The 23,990-nt window shown below is 45.9% G+C and overlaps 1 protein-coding gene across 4 annotated transcripts in view; it reads right to left on the reverse strand.

Annotated features, from left to right (window-relative positions):
* Positions 1-23,990, reverse strand: part of RAPGEF4 (Rap guanine nucleotide exchange factor 4) — a 282,253-nt gene that overhangs the window by 120,373 nt on the left and 137,890 nt on the right. For all 4 annotated transcript variants that reach the window (XM_036254269.1, XM_036254271.1, XM_036254270.1 and 1 more), the window contains 2 exons: positions 6,418-6,490; positions 2,295-2,314 (listed from right to left, as the gene is read on the reverse strand). In XM_036254269.1, the coding sequence (XP_036110162.1) occupies positions 2,295-2,314; positions 6,418-6,490 (93 nt within the window). The remainder of the gene's footprint in view (positions 1-2,294; positions 2,315-6,417; positions 6,491-23,990) is intronic.

Raw genomic sequence — 23,990 nt, forward strand, 5'->3', positions numbered from 1 at the left:
TATTTAGAAACATAAAGGGGATATAATATCGCGCAGCACACAGCTAAAGAAGGCACTGGATTAAGAGAAACCATTGCAACACAACTTGTCTCTTCTAAAGGCAAAACTTCAATTAACACCACTCTAAGGATCTGAGGCCTCTTTGTATCTTTCTAGAGCTTCTACTCTGCTCATGAAGGCCTTTCATCTCATCTGCTTTACTCTGACTGATGGCATCGAGAGGTTTCCTGAGAGCACAGGGTGACGTTACATCCACTCTAAGTGCAGACAGAGGAACCGTGTGCCTTTCCCTTCGCCAGAATGGCCCAAACAAAGGCAAATAAGCAGACACCACAACCAATAGAGGGGAGGCCGCCGGGCCAGCCCCAAGTCATTGTATCTAACGTTCTGCAAACTTCAAATTCCTCTTTGGTCACAAAATGAGCTACATGACGACAGCTGGTAGACTTTCTGCCTAGAAGGCTGTGCCTGCTGTCCCACCGCAGGAGGGTCCAAACTAAAGGTCACCAGGGGACTAAGGGCAACGAGCTTCCTTTGGAAGCTTAGAGCATTTTCGACGCCCTGGTGTTAGGCCATTCTGAGCTCTCCACATCACTGATCGTCCCTTGGTGAGGAAGCAGCAGGCTCTTCTATCATCTTTGCTTGGCTAACGGGCTGTGTATTTTGGGCTATATCATGCTCTGGGACATCCCTGTCCCAACGGTGGCAGGATCGCTATGTTACTTTCGGCTCTAAAGGCGATGGTCTCAGACTCTCCATGAACCTGTTTACCTACCGCTTTACTCAAATAAAGATTTTTTAAAAGTTGAATTTATTGGGGTAACATTGGTTAATAAAATTATGTAGGTTTCAGGTGTACGATTCTATAATCCATCATCTGTACAATGTATTGTGTTCATCACCCCAAGTCAAGTCGTCTTCCATCCCCATTTAGCCCCCCTTCACCCTCTTCTCCATCCCCTCACCCTTCTCCCTCTGGGAATCACAATACGCGTGTCTGTGTCTAAAGATATTTTTTTAATAGCAAATAATCAATAGAAAGGCCCACTGAAGAAAGGTTTTTTAAGGAGAGCCATAAAGAAAACAAAACCAAACCCACCAGTTGCTCTGTAAAGGGTAAGACATTTTCAAAGAAGGAAAAATAGCTGGAAAATGATGGAAGCCTTGAGAAAATAATAATTATAATAATGGTCCTAACATTTACTGAGCTCTATTGTAGTATCTCTGTTTTCCACAGACTAATAGCCACGTTTTGAAGATGAGGCAGGGATGCTTGGGGAAGTCAAGCAGATGGCCCAAGATCCCGCAGGGAGGGACTAAAACCCCAGCAGAATTTTGGTGTGACATTTGAAGTAACGGCACTGGGTCTTGAACCCCAGGTTTGTAGAGGTGGGCCAGGCTCCCCGCCCCGCCCTTTACAACCAAGCTTAGGGAAACAGGCACCTGAAGACAGCTAGAGTCTGAGAAGGAAGACAGAGATCATCTAATTTAATTAAGACAGTGTCCTGCAGACAGGACCAAAAGCAGGGAAAGAAAAGGGTGACAGTCCTGTAACACTGCCACTTGGGTACGGCAATCAGGGAACACAATGGCAAGACGGTCCGTGGGGAGCCACTGAGCAGCACTTCAGGTGGATGACTACATCCTTCCATCAGTAACCCTTCGTGTTGTCTACATTTAGATCCCAGCGCACGGAATTAACATCGCGATGCCTACTTACATGCAGAGCCGGTGCCGCTGCGCCCCCACCACCCCGAGGATGCATGCTTGGTGCCGCTCCTTAGGAAGGGCTTATCCTAACCCTTCTACTTTCTCACCTGTTTCCCCTGAACAACCATAACAATTAATTATTTTCAGTTTCCAAAGAGAAATAATGACTTTAATGTACTTGGAGAGAATTAGGCAAATTCAACATCTGACCCTGAATTTCATATTTTGTATTCCTACTAAGGAAAAACAACACCTTTTCTATAGGCTGTTAAGCGAATGATTTGTTCTACTGCTATGTATGCGTCAAGGGAAAAGGAAAACATTTAGCACTTGGACTGTTTGCCCCTGGAAAAACCTTTCTTCAGACTACTTAAGGTCAAAGATGCGAGATGCCCATGTCACAGCGATCGACCTTCTCCCCTTTATACTTCAAAGTGACCCACCAAAGATGCCAGAGTAAGATTAGAACAATATTTATTGCTCTGTTGATTTGGGATAAAGAGCTCTCTTTGCTGGAGAGGTTACCATGATTATTTTTTACCTTTTGACAGTTTTTAGAAGCTAGGCAGAGAGTAGCTACTCACGTTCTCCTTGTCGGGAATCCCTAGAAGAGAAAAAGGAGAGAAAGAGACCATGAATTGTAAGAGTAACCTGTAAAATTGAATTAAAATCCTTTGCTGAATCAAACCAAGTAAAATTTTGGTGTTTTCAAACAAAACTACATAATGCTGCTTAGAAAAAAAAAAGCAGCACCTATCAAATCCATAACAAATAAACCAGTGAATCAGGAGCAGGGCTGAGAGTGAACAACAAAATCTCATGCTGACTTGGCTTTTCTACCATATGCCCTACTTTTTCAGAGGTAAACATTTACCCTTGGCTCATTTACACCAAGTGAACAATCAGCTCTGGGGCACCAGAACATCAAAACTGTTGACAGATACACCACGTGTAAGTGGCACATTTGTAGTTTTACACTTCAGACCACCTCACACTGTTCCAGGGGTTTGAACCTAGGGCCCGGCTGCACATGGAACCCACCAGAACACAATTTCCATTTGGGGCAAAGCAAACTCCTGTGGCCCCCAAGTCAAGGCTCAGCAGGGCATTGGCTGTTCCCAGGGAGAGCTCAGCTTTCTGAGCAAAAAGCTAAACATCCATCCATTCACTTCTTTGTTCATTCATTTACAAACATTTCATGAGCATCTACTACAGGCAGGTCCGGTCCTCAGCTCTTCCCTTGGGGTTGCTGCTCGGACAGACGTGGTGAGGGTGGTCATACTGGAAGGACCACAGCCCCAGCAGAGCTTAGTGCCCTCAAGACAGTGGCACAAGTGGCCTTCTATGGAGGGGACAGAAACACAGCTGGTTTTCATATGTGGCCTGCACTTAGTTTCAAACCACCAGGGCAGTGTGAGGTGGTTTGCAATGTTAAAATATAGTACTTCCAAATTCTGAGTAAACAGAACATTTTGTGTTTAATTCAGGCCTTCCCTTATTTACAATATTGGCATGAAAATAACTGAGCACCCATCCTAATGGGCAGCAGTGCAGTATGCAGGAGAGATAAGGAGGAAAGAGACTACTTGGAAACAGTCCCTAATTAAACTTTGGCTCCCAAACTAGGATAGCACCAGGACATAAACAGAGCCTACTTATGGGCAGGCTTGGCGTCACTTCCGAGATCTGTCAGAGCAGGAAGGGTGGCCTAATGCCAGCACTCTGAAACTCGTCCTGAACCCATCATCCATCCATCCATCCATGCATCCATCCATGCATCTATCCACCCACCCACCTACCCACCCACTCATTTAACAACTGTTTGAAAAGACTGGAACTGATTGATTGAGGAGATACAGGGTGCAACGGGAGCTTACTTTCTAGGACGTTTAATAAGGCAAATACACAGTTGCATAAATCACCATAACTGAGTGACTAGCAGTTAGGGTCTCTGTAGAGAAACAATACTGACAAGGTGATCTGGGGCCATGCAGGAACTCGAGAGCTGGGCCAAGGCATTGGCAGTCTTGGCATTCACCTGCCACCGCAAGTGATGAACCATTATTCAGTGGTTTTGAGCAATGGAGTGATTATGACCAGGATAAAGAAGGGAAGGAACTGCTTACAATTAACAGACATTTAAGACATAATAACAAGATTCAATGGGAGGGTCCTTGATTGAGGTCCAGTTTGAGCAAGGAGCTATAAAGATACTCGGTTGGGGAATCTGACTATGGACTAGGTAGAATGTTATTAAGGAAAGTCATACCAGTTATTAGGTGTGATAAGAGTGTTACAGTTATATTTGGAAATGTTTTTATTTTCAAAAATACCTATTGAAGTATTTGGTGTGAAATGGATGAGTACGATTAAAAGAAAGAATAATGGCAAAATATTGATTTTAAAACACACATTAAGTTAACAAATGCTATTTAAATATTAAAATAGTAATTAAATTGAAGTGATGAAAAACATGGGTGTTAACTGTATCATTCTGTATGTTTGAAACTTTTCCCAACAGAAAGTAAATCTTAAGAAGCTCTGCATACGTCAGGTAGGTGGAGGGTAGACCAAGGGTGAGACACTGAAGTTCCGAGCCAGCTAGGTCATTTTTGCCCCCAGGTCAAAGGTGATGAGGCCCTCAGCCAGGTGGCTTGGGAGGGAACACAAATGGAAGAATGTGAACACGACAAAGGAAGGAGTAAGGGACGCACAGGCGACCAACCTCAGCGGGCGGAGGTAAAGGGAGAGGAGGCTCCAGAATGATTGGGTTAGAGCCTGGTGCATGAAGGACAGTGGCACAGTTATGAATGAAAATGCACTGTCAGAGGAAGGATCGATTTTGTGGGCATCAGGATGTGTTCTGTTACTGATATTTTGAGTTTCAGAAGCCAGCAGGACATCCGGATGGAGAGAACCAGCAGTCATTTGGAAAGCTAGGCTGCCCTTTGGAGGAATCAGAGGTATTCGTTCAGGAAGTACTGGTATCAATTGCAACAAAGGATGCAATGGTCAGGGGAAAGTATAGAGAAGACAGCGAAGGCTGGACTCCTGGGTGAGACTTAAACCTCTGAATAAAAGGAAGAAGTGTAAAAGAGACAAACACGCAAGTGACTACAGAGATACAGGGAAACCAGGATCATGCAAGCAACCTGAATAGAGTCTTGGCGCCAATAGTCTTGCTCCAAGTCAGAGAATGGGGAGTGGTGATGACTGAATGTGGTTATTATTGGTCATTGGAAGCTGCAGAGTGGTTTGAGTCAAGAAGTATGGGGCAGCCCTGGCTCGTGTGGCTCAGTGGCGGGGCGTCGACCCATGCACAAGAGGTCACTAGTTTGATTCCCGGTCAGGGCACATGCCCAGGTTGCAGGCTTGATCCCCCGTAGGGGGCATGCAGGAGGCAGCCAATCGATGTTGATGTTTCTCTCTCATAGATGTTTCTTTCTCTCTCCCTGTCTCCCTTCCTCTCTCTCTCTAAGATTAATAAAAAACATATTTTTTTTAAAAAAGAAGTATGGGGCAGGAGCCAAACTTGGAGGGGTTAAAGAGTGACCGGTCATGAGGAAATAATAGCTAACATCATTCGGGTGCTAATTATATGCTTGGAACCCTTCTAAACACTTGACACGTTTCGCTTCATTTAATCCTCACAATAATCCCGTGAGGAAACAGAGGCACAGAGAGACGAAGTGCCTTGCTCGAGGTCACACAGCTGGAAGACATCACAGCTGGGATTTCAGCTCTGGGACTCCTCACGCGCCGGCCACGCCTAGGTCGGTCTGGAGAGAAAAATCAAAACAGGGCGCAAAGGAAAGGGAAGCAAGACCCGCCCTTCTCCCCAGGACAGGAGAGCGGACGAAGGGCACAGGCTGCACAGGAGCTGTGAGGCAGAGAAGGGGGAAGAAGCTCGCTTAGGTCTCGGTCAGGCAGGAGAACCGCCCGTAGAGAGTGAGTCTGGGATGGAGATGGGGATTCAGGCGCGAGGACGAGGATCCGAAGGGTGTTCCCGGCTCTGGAGGGCCCGCAGGCTCCAAGAGCCGGTACTTGGCACCTTGTCACGTGCGGGTGTGCCGGAGCCCAGGAGGGGCTTAGAAGGGCAAGGAGGGTCTCCCAGGGGTGGCAACGAGTCCCGAACAGATGCTCCGACTCACACACACAGACGGACAGATTCAGGACACGGATCTTTTTGAGTCCAGTGGGCACACACTAGGAAAGTGTGTCACAAAGAACAACTTCCTTTCCTTTATGAGCAGACAGGGACAGGTCTCCCAGAAAAGGCCCGGAGTTTGGAGAGGCTGTGATTTAAGAAGAATAATGACTCACTGCTTCTCTCCTTGATCAGTAACATCAAAATGAGCCAGAAGAGGGGCTCTCGGGTGTGCAGAAATGACGGAGATAAACAGTCCATGAGCCCCATTTTGAAAAGAGCACAGAAACGACTGGATTTTGCTCGAACATGAAGAGATTCTAAGAAAACTTTCTAAGAATGATGAAGTTCCAACTAGGACCAGAGCATCAGCTAAAACCACTGAATAATATGTTCACAATTTTAAAAAAATAACCCATGTGGGCTGGCAGGTCTGTTTATCCACAAAAGAGTCTGGAAACTTAATCTGTCAAGCTGGTGTAGGACATATTTTTTGTCACATGAAAACACACAAAACACGACATATTTTTAGATACAAAATGTTCACATTTTTCACTTACTGTCATTGTTAGAACCCGTTTCCATAACACCATAAGGAGGAGCCAGCAGTCCCGCCATGTACTGTCGGTATTTCTGAAAGACAAGATTGCAAACTCAGTGCACAGATATTTGCTCACTGGGAGTATTCATTTATTTACACATTAGAAAGCAGAAATGTTGGTTGTCAGGAAGCATCCGAGTCCTGTATTTATGGAGCCTTGAAACATGCTGTCTGGGATCCGTGGCCTGAAATAAAGATGCTGTATTCTAAAGAGGTCTTCCTGGGTGAGGCCGAATGTGCCCGGCCCGGGGAGGGTTTGATCTTGGGCAGTTCCTTTATGTGTTTGTGACCGATGAAGTGAATTGTGCGGGTTTTTACCCTCCCTCCGCCTCCTGCCCTGCAAACACATGCTCAGGTGTTGGTTTTTATAGATGCAGCTACAAATAAATAGGTGAATGACACTGAATATACTTTCTTTCAAAGCAAAAATAAATGCATTCCTAGAAAATGTCTGTTTTGAAAGAAGCTGATTTGCTTCCATTTACCTACCTCCTTCTACATTGTACACCTGCCTGTTTTGTGACCTCCAAGGAACTGTCAGTATGTTGTCAAATAGAAGAGCTTGGCTTCATTTAGAACTGTTTGGATTCCCCTGAACTGTATCCACCTGACGTTTGGTCCAGGTATGCTTTAAAACCTGGAGCTCAGAGATACATATCAGCCCTCGAAATGTGTTTGGAAGGGATGAGGCGTTTGGAAGGGATGAGGCTTGGAGAGCATAAAGCAATGTAGAGCATCCAACAAGAGCCGCGTGGCATTTACGAAGAATGGAAAATGAGTGTTAGACATCCTCTCTTGTCTGGTAATAATACGGCCTACTCCCGTTTCAGAATGAAAGCTGGGAGATTTTACTTATTGCATGGTATCATGTATATTTATGGTTTCTAATTATGATGACACACAAATGTTAAACAGCACCAAAAGAATCTACACTATAATGTTCTGGTGGGTGACACGAACGTCAGCAGAAAAGACTTCATCTGTAGCAATGGGCAGCTGGCAATGTTCGGTACTCCACAACCATCTGGCCCATTCGGTGTATCTGAATGGTGTTTGTAATGCAACATTGATGATTTCTCAAAAGAGCCTTCTTCCTGTCAAGATGTGACTAGCTTTTATTTTTTAATCCATTTTGCTCTCATTCTGGGGCAACTATACCAACACCTGCATGCAAACATTAAAAATCATGAACTTCTCTGCCTCTGAGTTATCTAATCACTCAGACATACCCACAGGACCCATCTTGCACCCTGAATTCCTGACATTTCCTTTGATAACTTCCCAATTCTGATTCTCTTCTTTCTTATGACACCACCTACTCTTGTTCCTCACCAGAGAGCACTGATTAAGCACATTTCTCGGTGTGATATCATGCTCGACTCACAACGAAACAGGTTCAAAGAGAGGAGATGGAGATGGGGATATGTTCTAAGAAGGTTTTGTGACACCCCCCTCCACACACAACCTTTTGAGTTATTCCTCTAAGTGCTAGCATCTCCCTGCCAGGCTCCTAAAAGAAATCATTCATGTTAAATTAAAGGAGAGACTTTGCTTTGCTTAGAAATGTTTTGGATGCAGAGGATGTTCTCGGTCTCAGGCACCACAGTGTCAGTTCTCACAAACTCCACAGAAGCACCTTGCTGACCCCTGAATAAATGGGCCACCCCACCTTCCTTCAGCTCCACAGCACGTGCTCTGTTGCTCCCTCATGCAGCACATCGTCAGGGCCGCAGCCCCTGGGAACAGAAAACAGAGCAGCCCCTTGGGAGCCAGAGTGCGGGCGAGCTCAGGGCGTACTGAGCACCTACTGTGTGCAGTGTCCCAGGCACTGGGCTCACTGCAGAGAACAAGCCAACAGGCCCCTGGACTTGTGGAGTGTCTGTCTCATGTAACACAGGGCACCATGGCTTGCACATAACACAAACTTTGTACTTATCTGTTGAATTTTAGAATTTTTATGGATGATTTCAAACACAGGTAAAAACAGAGAGAATACCACATATCTAACATCCAGGCTCGATGCACTCATGATCAATGTTATTTCATCTACACTCCTATCACTTGCCCCGTCCAGAAATATTTTGAAGCAAATCCCAGATATATCATTTATTTCATAAATATTTCAGTATGAATCTCCAAAAGAACTCTTTTTTTCCACAAAACACAACCACAATACCACTATCACAACTAAGAAATATAACAGCTCCATAACGCCCAGTTGATACTCAAATTTCTGTTTCATAAATGTCACAGCTGAATTGAATTTAAAAAGTATTATATTTAATAAGACAACACTGGTTTTGCTGTAACATCTTTTGGTGTAGTAAAGCCTGCCAAACCAGGATTAAAAAATATATATCTATAAATTAAAGTCCACCTTTTATAATTGATGGGGCATTTTTTAAATTTATTTTTATTTTTTTGCATTCATCTTCAGATAGAGCAGGAGGGAGAAAGGAAGGAAGAAACAAAGAGAACTATTGATACAAGAGAGTCACATAGAGTGGTTGCCACCTACATAACCCCAAACGGGGTCAGGGACAAACTACAACCGAGGTACGTGCCCTTAGCAGGAACCGAACCTGGGACTTCCAGTTTGCAGGCGGATGCTCTAACCGCTGAGCCAAACCTGCCAGGGCGATGGGGCACCTTTTAATAAACATTTGTTAAAGCAAGAAAACGGATCCCTTAGGTAGCACTATGAAGCACACCCTATATTAATTAGGGTAAAAACAGCTAACTGGAATAAAACCTATACCAGAACATTTGAATTTCTAAATTATTTGCATAATGCTTGATCTTTAGGCAGCAGTTCACCTTCGAGCACCAGTTAAAAAGCAATCTATAAAAGAATATAGCAAATGAAAAGATGCTGAACCTCACCCGTGGCAGAAAGGCACATTAAAACTGCAGTGTAATAGCATGTTTTACTTGTCAGAGTTTGAGGAGTTTCATTATTAGTGAGAGTAGGGAAACAGGTTCTCCTATACATTGCTTATTGGAGTATAAAATGATACTCAGTGCAAGTCAATTTGGAACTATCCGTCACTCTTTAAAATGTGTACTTCCTTTGATTGAGCAGAACCCTCCCTTAGAGGGCAGAAGCAGAGCCTGCTGAAATACCTGAATACAAATGTAAACATGCCTATCTGTTTGTAATAGCAAACAAAACCACAACAACAAGCAGGAAAGAACCCAAATGTCCACAAAGTAGATGACATCTGAGTTACTTGCTGAGAAGTAGATGAAGATGGGTTATTCCCTGAAAACCAGATGGTGCTGGAATATTATACAGCCATGAAAAAGAATGAAGCACCACAGTGTGTACTGATATGGAATGATCTCCATAATATATTGCTAAATTTTTAAAAAGCTGCAGCACTGTGTGTAGAATATGCTACCATTTTGTGGAGATAAAAGAATAGATGTGTGTTTGTGATCATCCATAAAGATTTGTAAATGCATAGACTCTTTCTGGACAGATATGTAAGAAAGTAGTAACAATGACTGCCTCTGGGAAAGAGATCCGGGTGGCTGTCACTGTTCAGCCTTTACTGAGCCAACACTGAGCTGTGGGATCACCCAGTGCCCATCTGCCCAGAGGCTGAACAGGCAGAGTTGGCCGGCAGTGGCCTGCAGTGGCAGCTCTCTGAATGTGCTTGGTGCCTGGTGGCAGGGATAGTGGCAGCAGGGGAATGAGAAGACAGCTCTCTCTCAGTTTAACATGCGGAGATGGAAGTAATTCCCTTTGACTATAAAATCCTCCAGAGCTGGGACAACTGGGGAGTTAGCTACTGGGCTTCTTTGTAATAGGGCTTATTGGCACTGAAGTGATGAATTAAAAAATGAGAGATGACTGTATTAGTAAATCTAGATCATGAAGCTGTTCATATCTTCATGGAAGTTTAAAAGCCACTTCAAGCTTTCTGAGAAACAGAATACAATTAAAGGGAATTAACCAAGGCTATGGTTAATAAGATCCCCACTTAGTCAGCACAAGGCCAGCTTAAACCTGAGGTCAACAGTTTTTCAGAGGTGACCCAGCACACATTTTTATGGTGATTACACAATGTTGCCCCTACACACCTCCCCCACCCCAGCTGCAGGGGTGTGCAGTGGTCTGGCTGAGTCCCTTGATAATGTCCTCTTTGATAATGCAAGGCCTTCTCCTGGATCCTAACATACTCTAACACCTCAGTAGCTTCAGCGGCCTAACCCAGTCATTCTTAAACCGCCACACGCACTGAGAAAGCGCTGCCTTTAACTGCCGCGGGCTGGTCCACGCCATGGGAGGCCCCTGTCTGGAGGGCTCCTCACCACCTCCTCCCTGCCCCCCAGGACCTCGCAGGCAGTTAGGAAACCAGTTACTCACAAGAAAACAGCCAGGGCCTTCACTGGTCTTGGAAGAGTTCGGTAGGCTTCATTCTTAGGACCTACTTCTGGCTTTGCCACTAATCACTGAGTCACCTCAAACACGTCCTCCGAGCTCTCTGGCTTCAGCGTCCTCACCCATAAAATGAGTGCTCCGAATTCGACTCAGGGTTTGAACCCTTGTTCTTTGGCAGGACCCTGAATCCCTCCAGTAAGGGCACCATATAGACATAACATTCAGCCCCTGTGGCAACTGAAGGACTTCACTGAGGACTTCACTGAGACAGCAGAGTGCAATGCTGACCCCTCAGACGGAAGGGCGCAGGACCCCGAGCGAAGGGCGCCGGACCCCGAGCGAAAGGCGCCGGACCCCGAGCGAAGGGCGCCGGACTCCCAGTGAAGGGCGCAGGACCCCGAGCGCAGGGCGCAGGACCCGGAGCGCAGGGTGCAGGACCCCGAGCGAAGGGCGCAGGACCCCGAACGAAGGGCGCCGGACTCCCAGTGAAGGGCGCAGGACCCCGAGTGCAGGGCGCAGAACCCCGAGTGCAGGGCGCAGGTCCCCGAGCGAAGGGCGCAGGTCCCCGAGTGCAGGGCGCAGGACCCCGAGCGAAGGGCGCAGGACCCCGAGCGAAGGGCGCAGGACCCCGAGCGAAGGGCGCAGGACCCCGAGTGAAGGGCGCAGAACCCCGAGTGCGGCCAGCAGGCAGGCTGGTGTGTGACAGGGGCCACGGGAGCTCTTCCTGAGCTTCAATTTTACTCTGTGTTAAGTAGTTTAGAGGATTATTTTTATACTTTTACATTATAAAATAGAAAACTAAATTTGCATAAATTTCAAAGATTAAAGCATGAGACTTCAAAGAAATTCTGAGCTTGCTGCTGGCTATATCTAACTACAAAGGGTCTAGATCCAGGCATAATGTATTGATTTCATCTGCATTCAGGGAACTTTAATGGAAAAAAGAACAAGAACCTCTGATGTTAGGAAAGTGTGCAGACACTGGACTCACACAAGAATGGGGTCTTAATTCTAATCCCCCTACATGCTACCTGTGTGAACTTGAGTAAGTTTCTCCCTCCGTTTGTTGGCGGAGGGACCTGGGATAATAACACCGGTCTTTAGAGACCATTGGGAGGATGAGAAAGAAAAATCTGTAAAAATGCTTAGCATGTGTTAGGCACTTAATAAATGGTTGTTAATAATAATAAGAGACATAATAAGCCAAGGACTCATCAAGCTAATCACAGTATATTTGATGCTATTTCCCAAGCAGAGTCTTCAGCCTTAGGGAAGAAGTTTCTCTGCACGACGTCTTCACACACTGAGGCTGTTAGTTACACAATGGAAAGACCCACAGTACATCTCGCGACCCATCTGTTAAATGGGGCTGTGGAGAAATAAGAATTTAAACAATAGACTTTCTTAAATAGCTTTATAGTACACTACCTACGTTTGTCTCCACACGATAAAAAGTCTAAGGAGAAAGGAAGTACACAGGAGAGCAAGGCCAGAAATAATTCAAGAAAAATAAGTCAAGCCTTTCAGCCATCAGAATCGTTTTTGATGAACAGAATCCTTTTTAAAAAATTAATCTGCAAATACAGCTGGCCTGTTTGTAAAGCAAAGTCGATACCTGTGCTCAGAACAGAGGGAAGAGGAAAGGCAGAATGAGGGGGCGCAGGCCAGAGAAGAGGGTGGGGGGACGTCTTCCGGCTCAGGAGGCCTGATCCTGTCCCTAAATCCAGGTGGAGATGTGCTACCAGCAGTAAGATGACAGCCTCAGAAAGACTGAAACCCAGTCTATCTGTCAGCCAGTGCATCGTCCCCACCAAGGTCCCTGCTGGGGGCAGGCTGGGGGGAGGCTGGCAGAGCAACCAGCAGGTGGAGGGTGCTGGGGAGCTTCCAGCTCTGCTCGCAGCCTTGGCCTGGCCTTTGGGCTGCCTGCCCCCCCAACATGCATAGAGGCTCCATAGGGCCCAGGAGCCAGAACACAAAAGCCGAGTGGTGTCTGCTGGGGTGGAGGCAGCCTAGTGGTATGTCACATTCTGAAGGACCAGGCTGGGTTTGCAGGACTCCCAGAGCACAAAGCAAGGCTGGCAGCTTGAATCTTAGCTGGACCCTCTGTGACCAGACAAGGAGTCCCAGTGAGGCAGACCAGCATGACACTGCCGTCACCGCATTCCTGCCCAGCCAGCAGCAGTCGGGCAGAGGCCTGAGCTTCCCAGCAACTGTCCCTGTGGCACCCCCCTCACCGAGGAGATTAGCAGGTTGCAGGGAAAGCATGAAGAGTATCCTTGGGCTTGGATATCAGCACTAGAAAACATTAAAACAGGAAGACGTGAGGATGACTGACAGGCATGGGTGTGAACCCGTCAGGGATATGTGCTCAGAACGGGGACACACTAATGAGGCCCCGTGGTGGCAGTGTCCAGGACGGGGAGGACAGGGGGGACTGCTCCAGGAATAGGAGGCTGTCCTGTGATGCGGTCCCACTCGCCCGCCTTTGTTAGGGCCTCCCAGTGTGTTGGAGGTGAGTGCGCCTGGGACAGCAGACAGCTCGGCATCTTCGCGGAGAGCATCGCCACCCTGCGGCAGAACCGCTTACAACGGGGTATGCAGCCCACGCCCCCTTTTTTCTGTGTCCTGGCAAGTGTTCTTTCGTAACTTCTTATGACGTGTGATGTAAAAATGGACGTGGCCCCCTGCCCTAAAACCAGAGCCAGACGACGGTTTAGGGTGTGAAGAGCAGGAAAGAGGGGAAAGGAAGGCCGTTGTAGATGGAAACCTCAAGCAGAAGTTTTCTGTTTGCCCTTTAAAGCCAAGTGCAGTGGGCAGAATGGGGGATGGTGAGGAGTGATTTGGGGGGTGCTCCCCCCTACATGTTGAAATCCTGACACCCAAGGTGATGGTTTTAGGGGTGGGGCCTCTGGGAGGTGAGGTCGTGAGGGCAGAGCCCTCAGGAATGGGATCAGTGCTCTTACCAGAGACCCCACAGGGCCCCCAGCTCCTTCCACACGGGGGACACAGTGAGTGTGGGGCCTGGTGAGGGGCCTTCGCCCGCCGTGCTGGCACGCTGACCTCAGACGTTTGGCTTCCAGACGGCGAGAGATAAAGGTCTGCTGTTCATAAGCCACCCGGTCAGCGGTGTTCTGTTAGCAGCCCAGACGGACTAAGACGGGGCAGTAGAGAGACTTTCTGGGCCCAAACAGCTATCTGCGCTTCCCACTCTTAGTTTCTGCTTTGGTCTCTCAAACTCTGAAACTACACATGTCTCTGGCTATTTTCTGACCACGTTTCTCTAGAAGCATCCATGTAAAACTCATTGTCCTGCCCCTTAACGCCAATCCTACCCCGGGACCTCCGGTGGGCATCCAGTACCCCAGCTTCTGCCACATTCACACACATTGGACACGGGAGGAGAAGCTACACAGGCAGTGGCTTTATGTTTTGTCATGATGGAGCTCAGCAGCGGGGAGGGCTACTCCTTAGTTCCAACCATTCTCCACTTTGGAGATTTTCTACTTGGGTTCATCCCAAACTCTTGCAGCTTTTCTGCCCACACGCATGGTCTGTGCCTACCTTCTCCACCTCCCTTCACCGTCATTTCTCTTATTCCCGCTCCAGGATATACACCTACTGCGTGTATCTGGGGAATCATGGTCACAGAGCTGTGTGGTTTTGGAAGCTTCTGTTCATTGTGGGGTGCTGTACCCTGTGAATCCAACAGTAGTTCTTGGTTTCTACCCTCTCTCCACGCTAAATAATATAAACTCCGTTTTCCTGCAGTGAGTCCTCAGGGGCCTCGCCCAGGCCCTGTTCTCTCGGATTCCCGTCTATATCACCAAATAGCCGATCAGGCCCCACTTCCCTCAGCACGAACGCTCGTAAGTGGCAATAATGAAAGTGGTGCTTTGCCACCCTGGAAAACGGTGGGGACACGGCAGGGCCATGTGTGCAGGGGGCGGACCATGAGCGAGGGGGAGGCTGAAAGAGTTGGGGGGTCACAAGCTTTGAGATCCAGGCAAATCTGAGTTCCATCCAGTTCTGCAAACTCCCGCTGGTGCTAACGAGACTTCCAAGCCTCCTCCTGAGCTGCCCTGCGCACCCCTCCAGGCCGAGCTCCGTGCTCTGGTCACTGATCGCGAACCACACTGGCCCCTTTCGGATCCTCAAGCACCCCGAGCTTCCGCCTGCAGGCTCCTGCTGCCTGGACCGTGCTTCCCACCACTTGCTTTGCCAACTTCTGCTCACCTGCACTCGTACATGGCTTCCTCGGGGTGTCCCTCCTGAGCCCCCGTTTCTGTGAGTCTCCTGTGTCTCTTTCCCTGCATCAGGTCTTTGCCGGCGGCGTGCCCAGGCCGAGTGTGGCTCTGTACTGGGTGTGAGTGTGCGGGCACACTGCCTGTCTCCTCTGTCCTCCGAGCCTCACAGAGGGCAGGGGACACACCTCTGTCCCCACTGCACACCTAAGCCCGGCACAGGGCCTGGGACGTGGCAGACTTTCAAAGAATGTTTGTTGAGTGAACGAATTACTGAAGGAATTTCTTATGCACTCTGAGGTCCCAGTTCCTCAGTAATAAACCAGAAATATTCCCATGCACCCGTCACGGTTGCCAGAAGGACTGAATGAGATAACCCGTGTGACACTCCTCACAACCCAGGCACTCCGTGAACATCGGTTCCCATTCCCTCTACACCACGATTTCTTCTCATACCAATTCTGCCAAGGAGTACATTTTCATTAAAAAAACACATACTTAAAGGAAAAACAGCCTCAGGGCATGCAGATCTATAAAAATAATTCTAATGATTTAGAGTATGATGAAAGAAGCTATTTGAAATCATATGATGGACATGGTCAAATATCTCTGTGATGTTTGTTTGGTCCTTATGAATAAGCTCCTTGCTTTCAGAGAAGAAGCACGAAGATCAGTTGATGCTGATAAAATCAAAACCTAAATTTAACACTTCAAAGTCTATGAAGACTAATCAATTTTGTAATTTAAAAGGAAGTACAGAGGAACAGAGCAGCCAGTCTGCTCCACCAGAATTAGCACTAAAATACACTCATTAGTGAAAATTTAGTTTTAAGAGACCCATGAATGAATCTTGCTGGGGGAAAAAAAAATTGGTAACCACATATAAAGAGCTGAAAGTAGAAAGTGGTTCATTTTACACGTCCAACTTATTCATAATTCTTCCTGTTGCTCTTCCTTTCCAAACACCATTTTTAATAAGTTTGCCTTTTGGTTTTGTTTTAATTACTATTCTCTCTCTCTTTTACTCTTTTCTTCTGCTCCACTGTAACACATTTTATTACTACAAAATAAATAAAAGCGCATGATAACAAATTTAAACTACAAGGTGTATACAGTTAAAAAAAATAATTCTTTCCCCTCCCTACCCTCCACCTACTGACCTACCCAGTCTCACTGCCAAGTTAACCATTGCCAATGTTCATTTCTTCCATAACTTCCAGAATGTTCTATGCACACACCAACATGTCATCTCAATCTGCTTTAAACAAATGGGATCCTAGGGCACATGCTGCTTTATCCTTTCTCTCACTCTCTCAGAATGTATCTTAGATAGCTTTTGCTATCAGAACACATTTTACCATTGCTTTCTTGTTAAACACTTCATTTTTGTTGTTGTTGTTTCTGTACACCCACTAAACCCAAATGAGGGTAAATCTGGAAAACATACTGAATTTGCATCATCAAAATGTCTTCCCTGAGTTTAAAGCAAAAAGATAAAGATCATATACATGGGTCTTATCAGTGGTGATTTCAGTGTTATTCTTAAAACGAGATAACACTGTAAAACTTCAGTTCCAAGGCAAACTAATACGCAGGCACGTTGCTCAGAAAAGTCCTTTGATCTCTCTGATGGCTTTATCTAATTGGTGTCATTATGTTGTAATGCCACTGACTGCCAATTGTATTTTTGTAAACTTGGCAAAGGCTTCCAATGTAATACATTTGAAGAAAAAATAGTGTGTACTCTCTCCCTAGCACTGTCAGAAGGAAAAAGAAATGTAATTAAATTTCAACTTCTGACAGTTCAAAAATAATAGAACAGGAACTGTAAAACACTATGAATGGCATTTGAATATTATTAGTATCAAAGGAGCCAGATTTACTAATTTGGATAACTGCATTGTGGTTATGTAAGAAAGTGTCCTTGTTCTGAGGAAATATGCACTGAAATACTATTTCCGGGGAAAGGAGCACAATGTCTCAACTTCCAAATGATTCAGAAAAAAATAAAAGACAGAAAGAGGGAGCAATAAAACAAACGGGGCACAATTACTTGATAGAATCAGAGTTGACTCTAGAGGAGTTGTTGATATTATTCTTGCAACTTTTCTGAGTATATATAAAATTATATCAAAATTTGCCCTGGCCGGTTTGACTCAGTGGTTAGAGCGTCGGCCTGCGGTCCAGAGAGACCCGGGTTCAGTTCCCGCTAAGGGCATGTACCTCAGTTGCAGTTTGTCCCTGGCCCTGATTGGGTCGTACAGGTGGCAGCCACTCGATGTGTCCCTTTCACATCGATGTTTCTCTCTCTCTCTCTTCCTCCCGCTCTATCTGAACCAAAAATGAAAAAATGTACTCGGGTGAGGATAAAATAAATAAATAAAAAATTAAAGGCTACCCCAAAATGAAAAAGAGTCAGAGTGGAAACTTGAAATGATCACTCTTAATGCATTTACTCTGCCAACATCTGCCTTTCCCAGCTCAGCTCAGTCACAAGCTCTGTCCCGGTGGTGTAGGTCCAGCTGCCTCTGCCCCTCCAGCAAGCCCTTATTGAGTGGGAGCCCTGTCCCCACCAGCAGGGAAGGACCAGAGTTGCCGTGGGTGCCGTGTGCTCAGGTACCTGGCCTGTGGGGAGATGGGCAGCAGGGATGAAAAGAGCTAAAAAGCCACAGCTCTCCCCTAATCCCTCCTGTGCTCAGCCCCCAGATCTGGGCTTTGAGCTTCACCCCTGTGTTTCCACAGCCTGTCTTGCCCTTGCCTGGCCCTCTTCCTTCTTGTCCCTTACACCTCTAGCTCTAGCCTGAAACACCACCCACGCTTTACAGACCCCAAACCGTGATGCAATCACCTGGTCTGATTTTTTGTTCTGTTCCTCTGGGCAAATCTTTTCTTCAAGCCTCAGCCGACCAGACCAGAGAATCCCCTTGGTTTCAACACCATCCTGGATCAAGTAGGACTTTTCTGGGTTCTTCTAGCACTGTCATTGTGATGGTTGGCCACTGACCTCAGAGGTCAGCCTTGCAGCTTTTGTACCTAGGTTTTCTGGGTAGTGCATTCCACTACCTTTTTGGTGCACAGGACAACGCTCGACCAACTGAGCCACTTCAGCTGACTATACATATATGGTTTTTAAATAACATCCATTGACTACAGTAAGGTATGTTTAAGTGGGGGGAGGAGGGGGTTAAAGCACATTGCATCAGAGCGTTAGAACCATCTGCAGAGGAGAAACTTCAGGGGTGGAGGAATGCCTTATTAGCAATTCCTTAGAAGTCCCACTGGAAGAGGAAATACCATCAACCACTTTCCCACATGGTACAGCTAATCTGGACACACAACAAAAGTCTCCTTCCTTCCATGAAAGTGTCGGGCTGAAAGTGACACCTTTAAGGACAGACACGGGGACAGCCAGATGAAAGATTCTCAATGTAGACAGCAGGACCCAGGGAAAATCTTGTCGGAACCTTCTCGGCCCACCCCCCCAAATGATGACGGTCTGGTTCTTCTCCAGCGGAAGTGGGCTGGCCCAAGCCATGACATCCCAGGGAGCTGAGACGCCCGCCCAGCACCTCTTCCTTCCCCTGTGGTGCGAGGGGCTGGCCAAAGGAGGGCTGGAGTGCTGGCTGGAGGGGCCTGCTCCATGGGCCCACAGAGGGAGGGGCACCTGAGCAAAGGTATGGAGTGGGGGAAGGAGAGCTGGAGAGAGAAAAGCAAGGGCCAGAGCTGTTCATACAGAGCAAAGAGGTGGCCTGGGCAATTCTGAGTGTGAGGTGCTGTCCAGTGTGGGCCGGTGGAGGGCATTAAAGGGCACGGCACTCAGCAGCCACTCCGACATCTTCCTGGCTCTCCTGCGCCTGCTCCAGCTCCTCCTTCCTCAGGTGTAGATCGCATATCCACCCGGGTATTCACCAGGCTCCCCACCTCTCTTAGATCTTCGTCTCCTGTTTGAGGATCTCCCATCCTGCTTTTGACCCCCCACCACGCAGTCTCCTGTAGGGAAATCCTCCTGGTTCCCACATCGCTCTTTACACGTGCATCACCTGCTGGCACTGGCTCTCCTGCACCCCACCGCAGACCAGACCCCTCACCATCGGGCTCAGGCTGCTCAAATGTCTGGGTTCCAGCCTGAAGGCCCACCCCTCTTATGTTGCCAAATAATAAGGTTCCTGTCTTACCGGCCAGTCTCCTAACCACCTCTCACCCCAGCCTTGTCATGCCACCAGCCACGCCTCTCAGCGGCAGTTCGACAGGAAGTGCTTTGCACACTATACAGTACTATCCATGTACTGTTACAAGGACTGAATGTAGTTGCTATGCCACGAAACAAAGACACAGAGTAAATAAGGCAATTCCAAAGATGAGAAACCCCATTTAAAGGCAGCCTAGAAATCGACCAAATGGGAGAAGATATTCGTAAACAATACCTTCCATAAGGGGCTAATATGCAAAATACATAAAGAACTCATACAACTCAACAACAAAAAACCCCAAACAATCCAACTGGAAAATCAGCAGAGGACTTTTCTCAATAAGACATAGAGATGGCCAAGAGATATATGAAAAGAAGATCATCTTCACTAGCTGTTAGGGTCATGCAAATCAAAATCACAGTGAGATACCACCTCACACCTATTAGAATGGCTACTATCAATAAGACAAGAAATAACAAGTGTTAGAGAGGGTGTGAAAAAAAAGGAACTTTCCTACACTGCTGGTGGGAATGTAAACTGGTACAGCCACCATGGAAAACAGTATGGAGGTTCTCAAAAAATTAAAAATTGAGCTATCATATGACCCAGCAATCCTTTTTCTGAGTATCTACCTGAAAAATTTGAAAACATTTATTCGTAAAGATATACATGCACCCTTATGTTCATTATTCATGGCGACCAAGACATGGAAACAACCTAGGTGTCCCTCAATGGATGACTGGATAAAGAAGATGTGGTACATATATACAATGGAATACTACTCGGCCATAAAAAATAATGAAGTATTGCTAGTTAGAATAACATGCATTAATCTTGAGAGTACTGTGCTACGTGAAATAACTAAGATGGAAAAGGACAAGAATCATGTGATTCACTCACATATGGGAAATAGAACAGAAAGCAACAATGAACAAACAAACAAACTTATAGATACACAGACAGCAGTATGGTGGTTACCAGAGGGGAAGGGGAGTAGGAGGAAGAGAAGAGGATAAAGGGGGTCAAATATATAGTGATGGAGGGAGACTAAACTTTGGGTATACAGATGAAATATTATAGAACTGTACACCTGAAACTTATATAGTGTTATTGAACAAATGCTACCCCAATAAATTTAAGAGACAAGTAAATGAAAGTAGCCTAGAGAAAGTTCACCGTCCTCTCATTGAATTAATTTGTCCAAATCTGAGTCTTCAGAAAACACTAACTGGGATGTGGTCTGTCTTTGGGGGTAATAATAATGTTCTAAAATTGACCATAGTAATAGTTTCACAAAGTACTAAACGCTATTGAGTTGCTCTAAGTAAGAAAATTGTATGTATGTGCAGCTGTCTCAATAAAGCTGCTTTAAAAAAGAGAAAACACTGACTGGAGTTCAGGATGTGAACCTAACTTACCCCAGGTATCCACCGGGCTGTCGGAGGGAGGTAATCAGAAAAAGATGCGGGAAAGTCATTTTCTGGGATTCTGGTGGGCTCTGCTGAAGCACACACCCTGATTTTACCTGCATGAAGCCCAAGTCTGAAGGCCCTCCCGCAGCAGCTGCCCCCACAGGAACACCGCACACCAGGAGCACTGGCCTGGGTGGGCTTCTCGGTGCCTACAGCATGCGGAGCGATGCTGACATTTTTCAGCATTTGATTTTTCCCGACAAAAAGAGAAACCAAGCACATAAAACCCAACAGTGAATTGATGAGCAACTTTGCATATATATAGAATTTCCAGGCGATAAAGCATGCTCTCCAACAAGCCTGTCTTTGTTTGGGGGAAAATTACGCTTTGCTTCCTCACAACGCCCTCTGCCAAGCCCAGTGTGCCCTCCCGATTTAAATAAGTCTTTCAATTGTATGATCGTTCCGAAAGAAACTAATTTTTCCTATGCCCATTTAGGGAACTTAACCAAAACTTGAATGTTTGTTGGAAGGATGTGGCAAACCCACACAGTAAGGTTTTCTGCTTTGCCACAATCCTAAAATTAATCATTTTCTGAATCTCTATAAATATTATTTTGATTATGTGAATGGCTTTAAATAGCTGTTTATGAAAAACTCACAATACTGTAAGTCTGCAAAGAAACAAGCCTAATAGAAAATGTGAGCAGGAGAATCAAACACAAATTGCACAATTATATTCTAATTTGTAGATTATAATTCAGCATGCCATAACGGTTTACCCTGAAAAATTATGTTGTCTCAGAAAAAAAGATTAAAAACTGATTAAGATAACTTTTCTCACACATCCTAAAATGCTTCCTTTGCTGGGTGATTTATTCTGCTATCTCCACAAGGACCTTTCAAATCAAAGACCTCAAAAGGAAGGCTGATAAATCTTGACAGCTTCAACAGGTCTGTTTTCTTATTATATGTTAAGTTCTGTGCAAAATTCAGCAGTCATAGAGTTTGGAATAAAAATGGAAGATTAAAGAATGTTTAAAACTGATTTCTTAGAAAATGTTTAATGGTATCTCTCACTGCTGAGTTACTTCCCAGAAAAAGCTCCATTTTCCCTATAATTTTTTTTTTTTTTTTTTTTATCCTCACCCGAGGACATTTTTCGATATTTTGTTCAGATAGAGTGGGAGGGAGAGAGAGAGAGAGAAACATCGATGTGAAAGGGACACATCGAGTGGTCGCCACCCACACGACCCAACCAGGGCCGGGGACAAACTGCAACCGAGGCACGTGCCCCCAGCGGGAACTGAACCCGGGTCTCTCCAGACCGCAGGCCAACGCTCCAACCTCTGAGCCAAACCGGCCAAGGCCCCTATAATTTTTTTAAATAAAGCTGTGATAAAAGAGGATACCAGGGCAATGGAAAGTGTGAGAAATCTGATCAAAAGTGGGTTAAGTTTTTACAATTGTCATAAATATATAGCTCATCCTAAAAATTCATAATCTGAACAAGCCAATCATTCCGAATGGCTTTGGACACATTCTTACTGCTTTGGGTTTTTTTGAGACAGCGTTATTTTTATCCCTCCCCTCTCCAACTACCTCTTTGCCATATACAAAAACGAGATATTCACCTCTGACTGCCCTTGGTGACACGAGCATATGTATCTGGGGGACAAATTATGTCAGCATAAAATTCAGAATTGGCAGTCTCAGAGACCAAGTTAGAAGTAGAATTGCTGTCTATACAATTAAACCATTTTAGTAATAACTAAGATCACAGGAAAATTGTGAACAATAACTCAGGAAATATGCCTTTTGGGGCATGTTCATGTAAGTTGCAAATCAACACATGCAGTTTGCCTTAGGTAAAGCATGCACAGTGAACTCCCCCAAAGTAGGGAGTTAGGTGGTAAAAAGCTCCTGACCTTGGATGGGGAGGTTGCCAGGGTAAAAGAGGGTCTCAGCCCAGCTGGTGTGGCTCAGTGGATTGAGCATCGTCCCATGGACTGAGAAGTCCTGGTTTGATGTTGGGTCAGGGCACATACCCAGGTTGTGGGCTTGTTCCCCAGTGGGGGGCGTGCAGGAGGCAGCCAATTGATGTTTCTCTCTCACATCAATGTTTCTATCTCTCTCTCCCTCCCTCTCTCTAAAAAAATTTTAAAAAACATTAAAAAAAAAAAAGAGGGTCTCAGACTCTTTGGAAATATCCACTGGCTCTGTTTTCTAGCAGTTGCCAATGCCAAGTTCCAAAAAGCCAAACTTTTGTGTGTTTTGTTTTGTTTTCTTATTGATTTTTTAGAGAGAGAGTAAGGGAGAGAGAGATAGAAACATCGATATGAGAGAGAAACATCAATTGGCTGCCTCCTGCACGCCCCCCACTGGGAATTGAGCCTGCAACCCGGGCATGTGCCCTGACTGGGAATCAAACAGGAACCTCTCAGTCCATGGAAGGACGCTCAATCCACTGATCCACACCGGCTGAGCCACAAAGCCAAACTTTTAGTTGAATAGTATGGAAAAGTAGGATGCCACATGCTGTTAACAAAAAACAAAACAAAACACCAGAATGGCTCACAATAGGACAGGAATCAAGAGTAAGTACTAAAAGCAGAATCTAGCTGTTGTCTCGAAAACAAAGGTCAGAAAACTTGACAGTGAGGGTTGCAGAGATGATGCCACGGGAGCTTTGAAAGCAGCCTCGGAAATGACAGCAAACTGCTCCTCTCTCCACCTTCCTCCTCATACCAGAGGCTATAGAGTGCTTTCTAAAGAACGTTCACAAAACAGTCCTTCTGTGGTATTCTTTGAAGACACTCAATGTACAAAGGACCCATCAGCTAATGAACACGTAGAAAGTTCAAGACAGTTCAAGTCCAATTTTGTGATAATTATTATACAATGTTCATTGGCCACTTCAAAGGACAAAATTGTATGTGCAGATGCCTGTGTAAGTACGAGTGTTTTTTTAAAGAGGTTGGTCAAACTGGAAGAAAAAAAAACAGATGGCAAGACATCAAGACCATTATTTTGGGTTCTCTGAAATGCCCCCTCAGAGCACAGACAGATTTCAGCGCCCACTTCTCACAAAAGCAGATGAGTTTTCTCTTCCCATTAAATCCTCATTCTTACAGTCAGTCATAAAAGCTTATGACAGAGCCCTGGCCGGTTTGGCTCAGCGGTCAGAGCATCGGCCTGTGGTCCAGAGAGACCCGGGTTCGGTTTCCGCTAAGGGTGCGTACCTTGGTTGCAGTTTGTCCCCGGCCCTGGTTGGTCATGCAGGAGGCAGCCACTCGATGTGT

The sequence above is a fragment of the Molossus molossus genome, unplaced genomic scaffold (genome assembly GCF_014108415.1).
Source record: "Molossus molossus isolate mMolMol1 unplaced genomic scaffold, mMolMol1.p scaffold_m16_p_11, whole genome shotgun sequence".
NCBI classification, from domain to species: domain Eukaryota; kingdom Metazoa; phylum Chordata; class Mammalia; order Chiroptera; family Molossidae; genus Molossus; species Molossus molossus.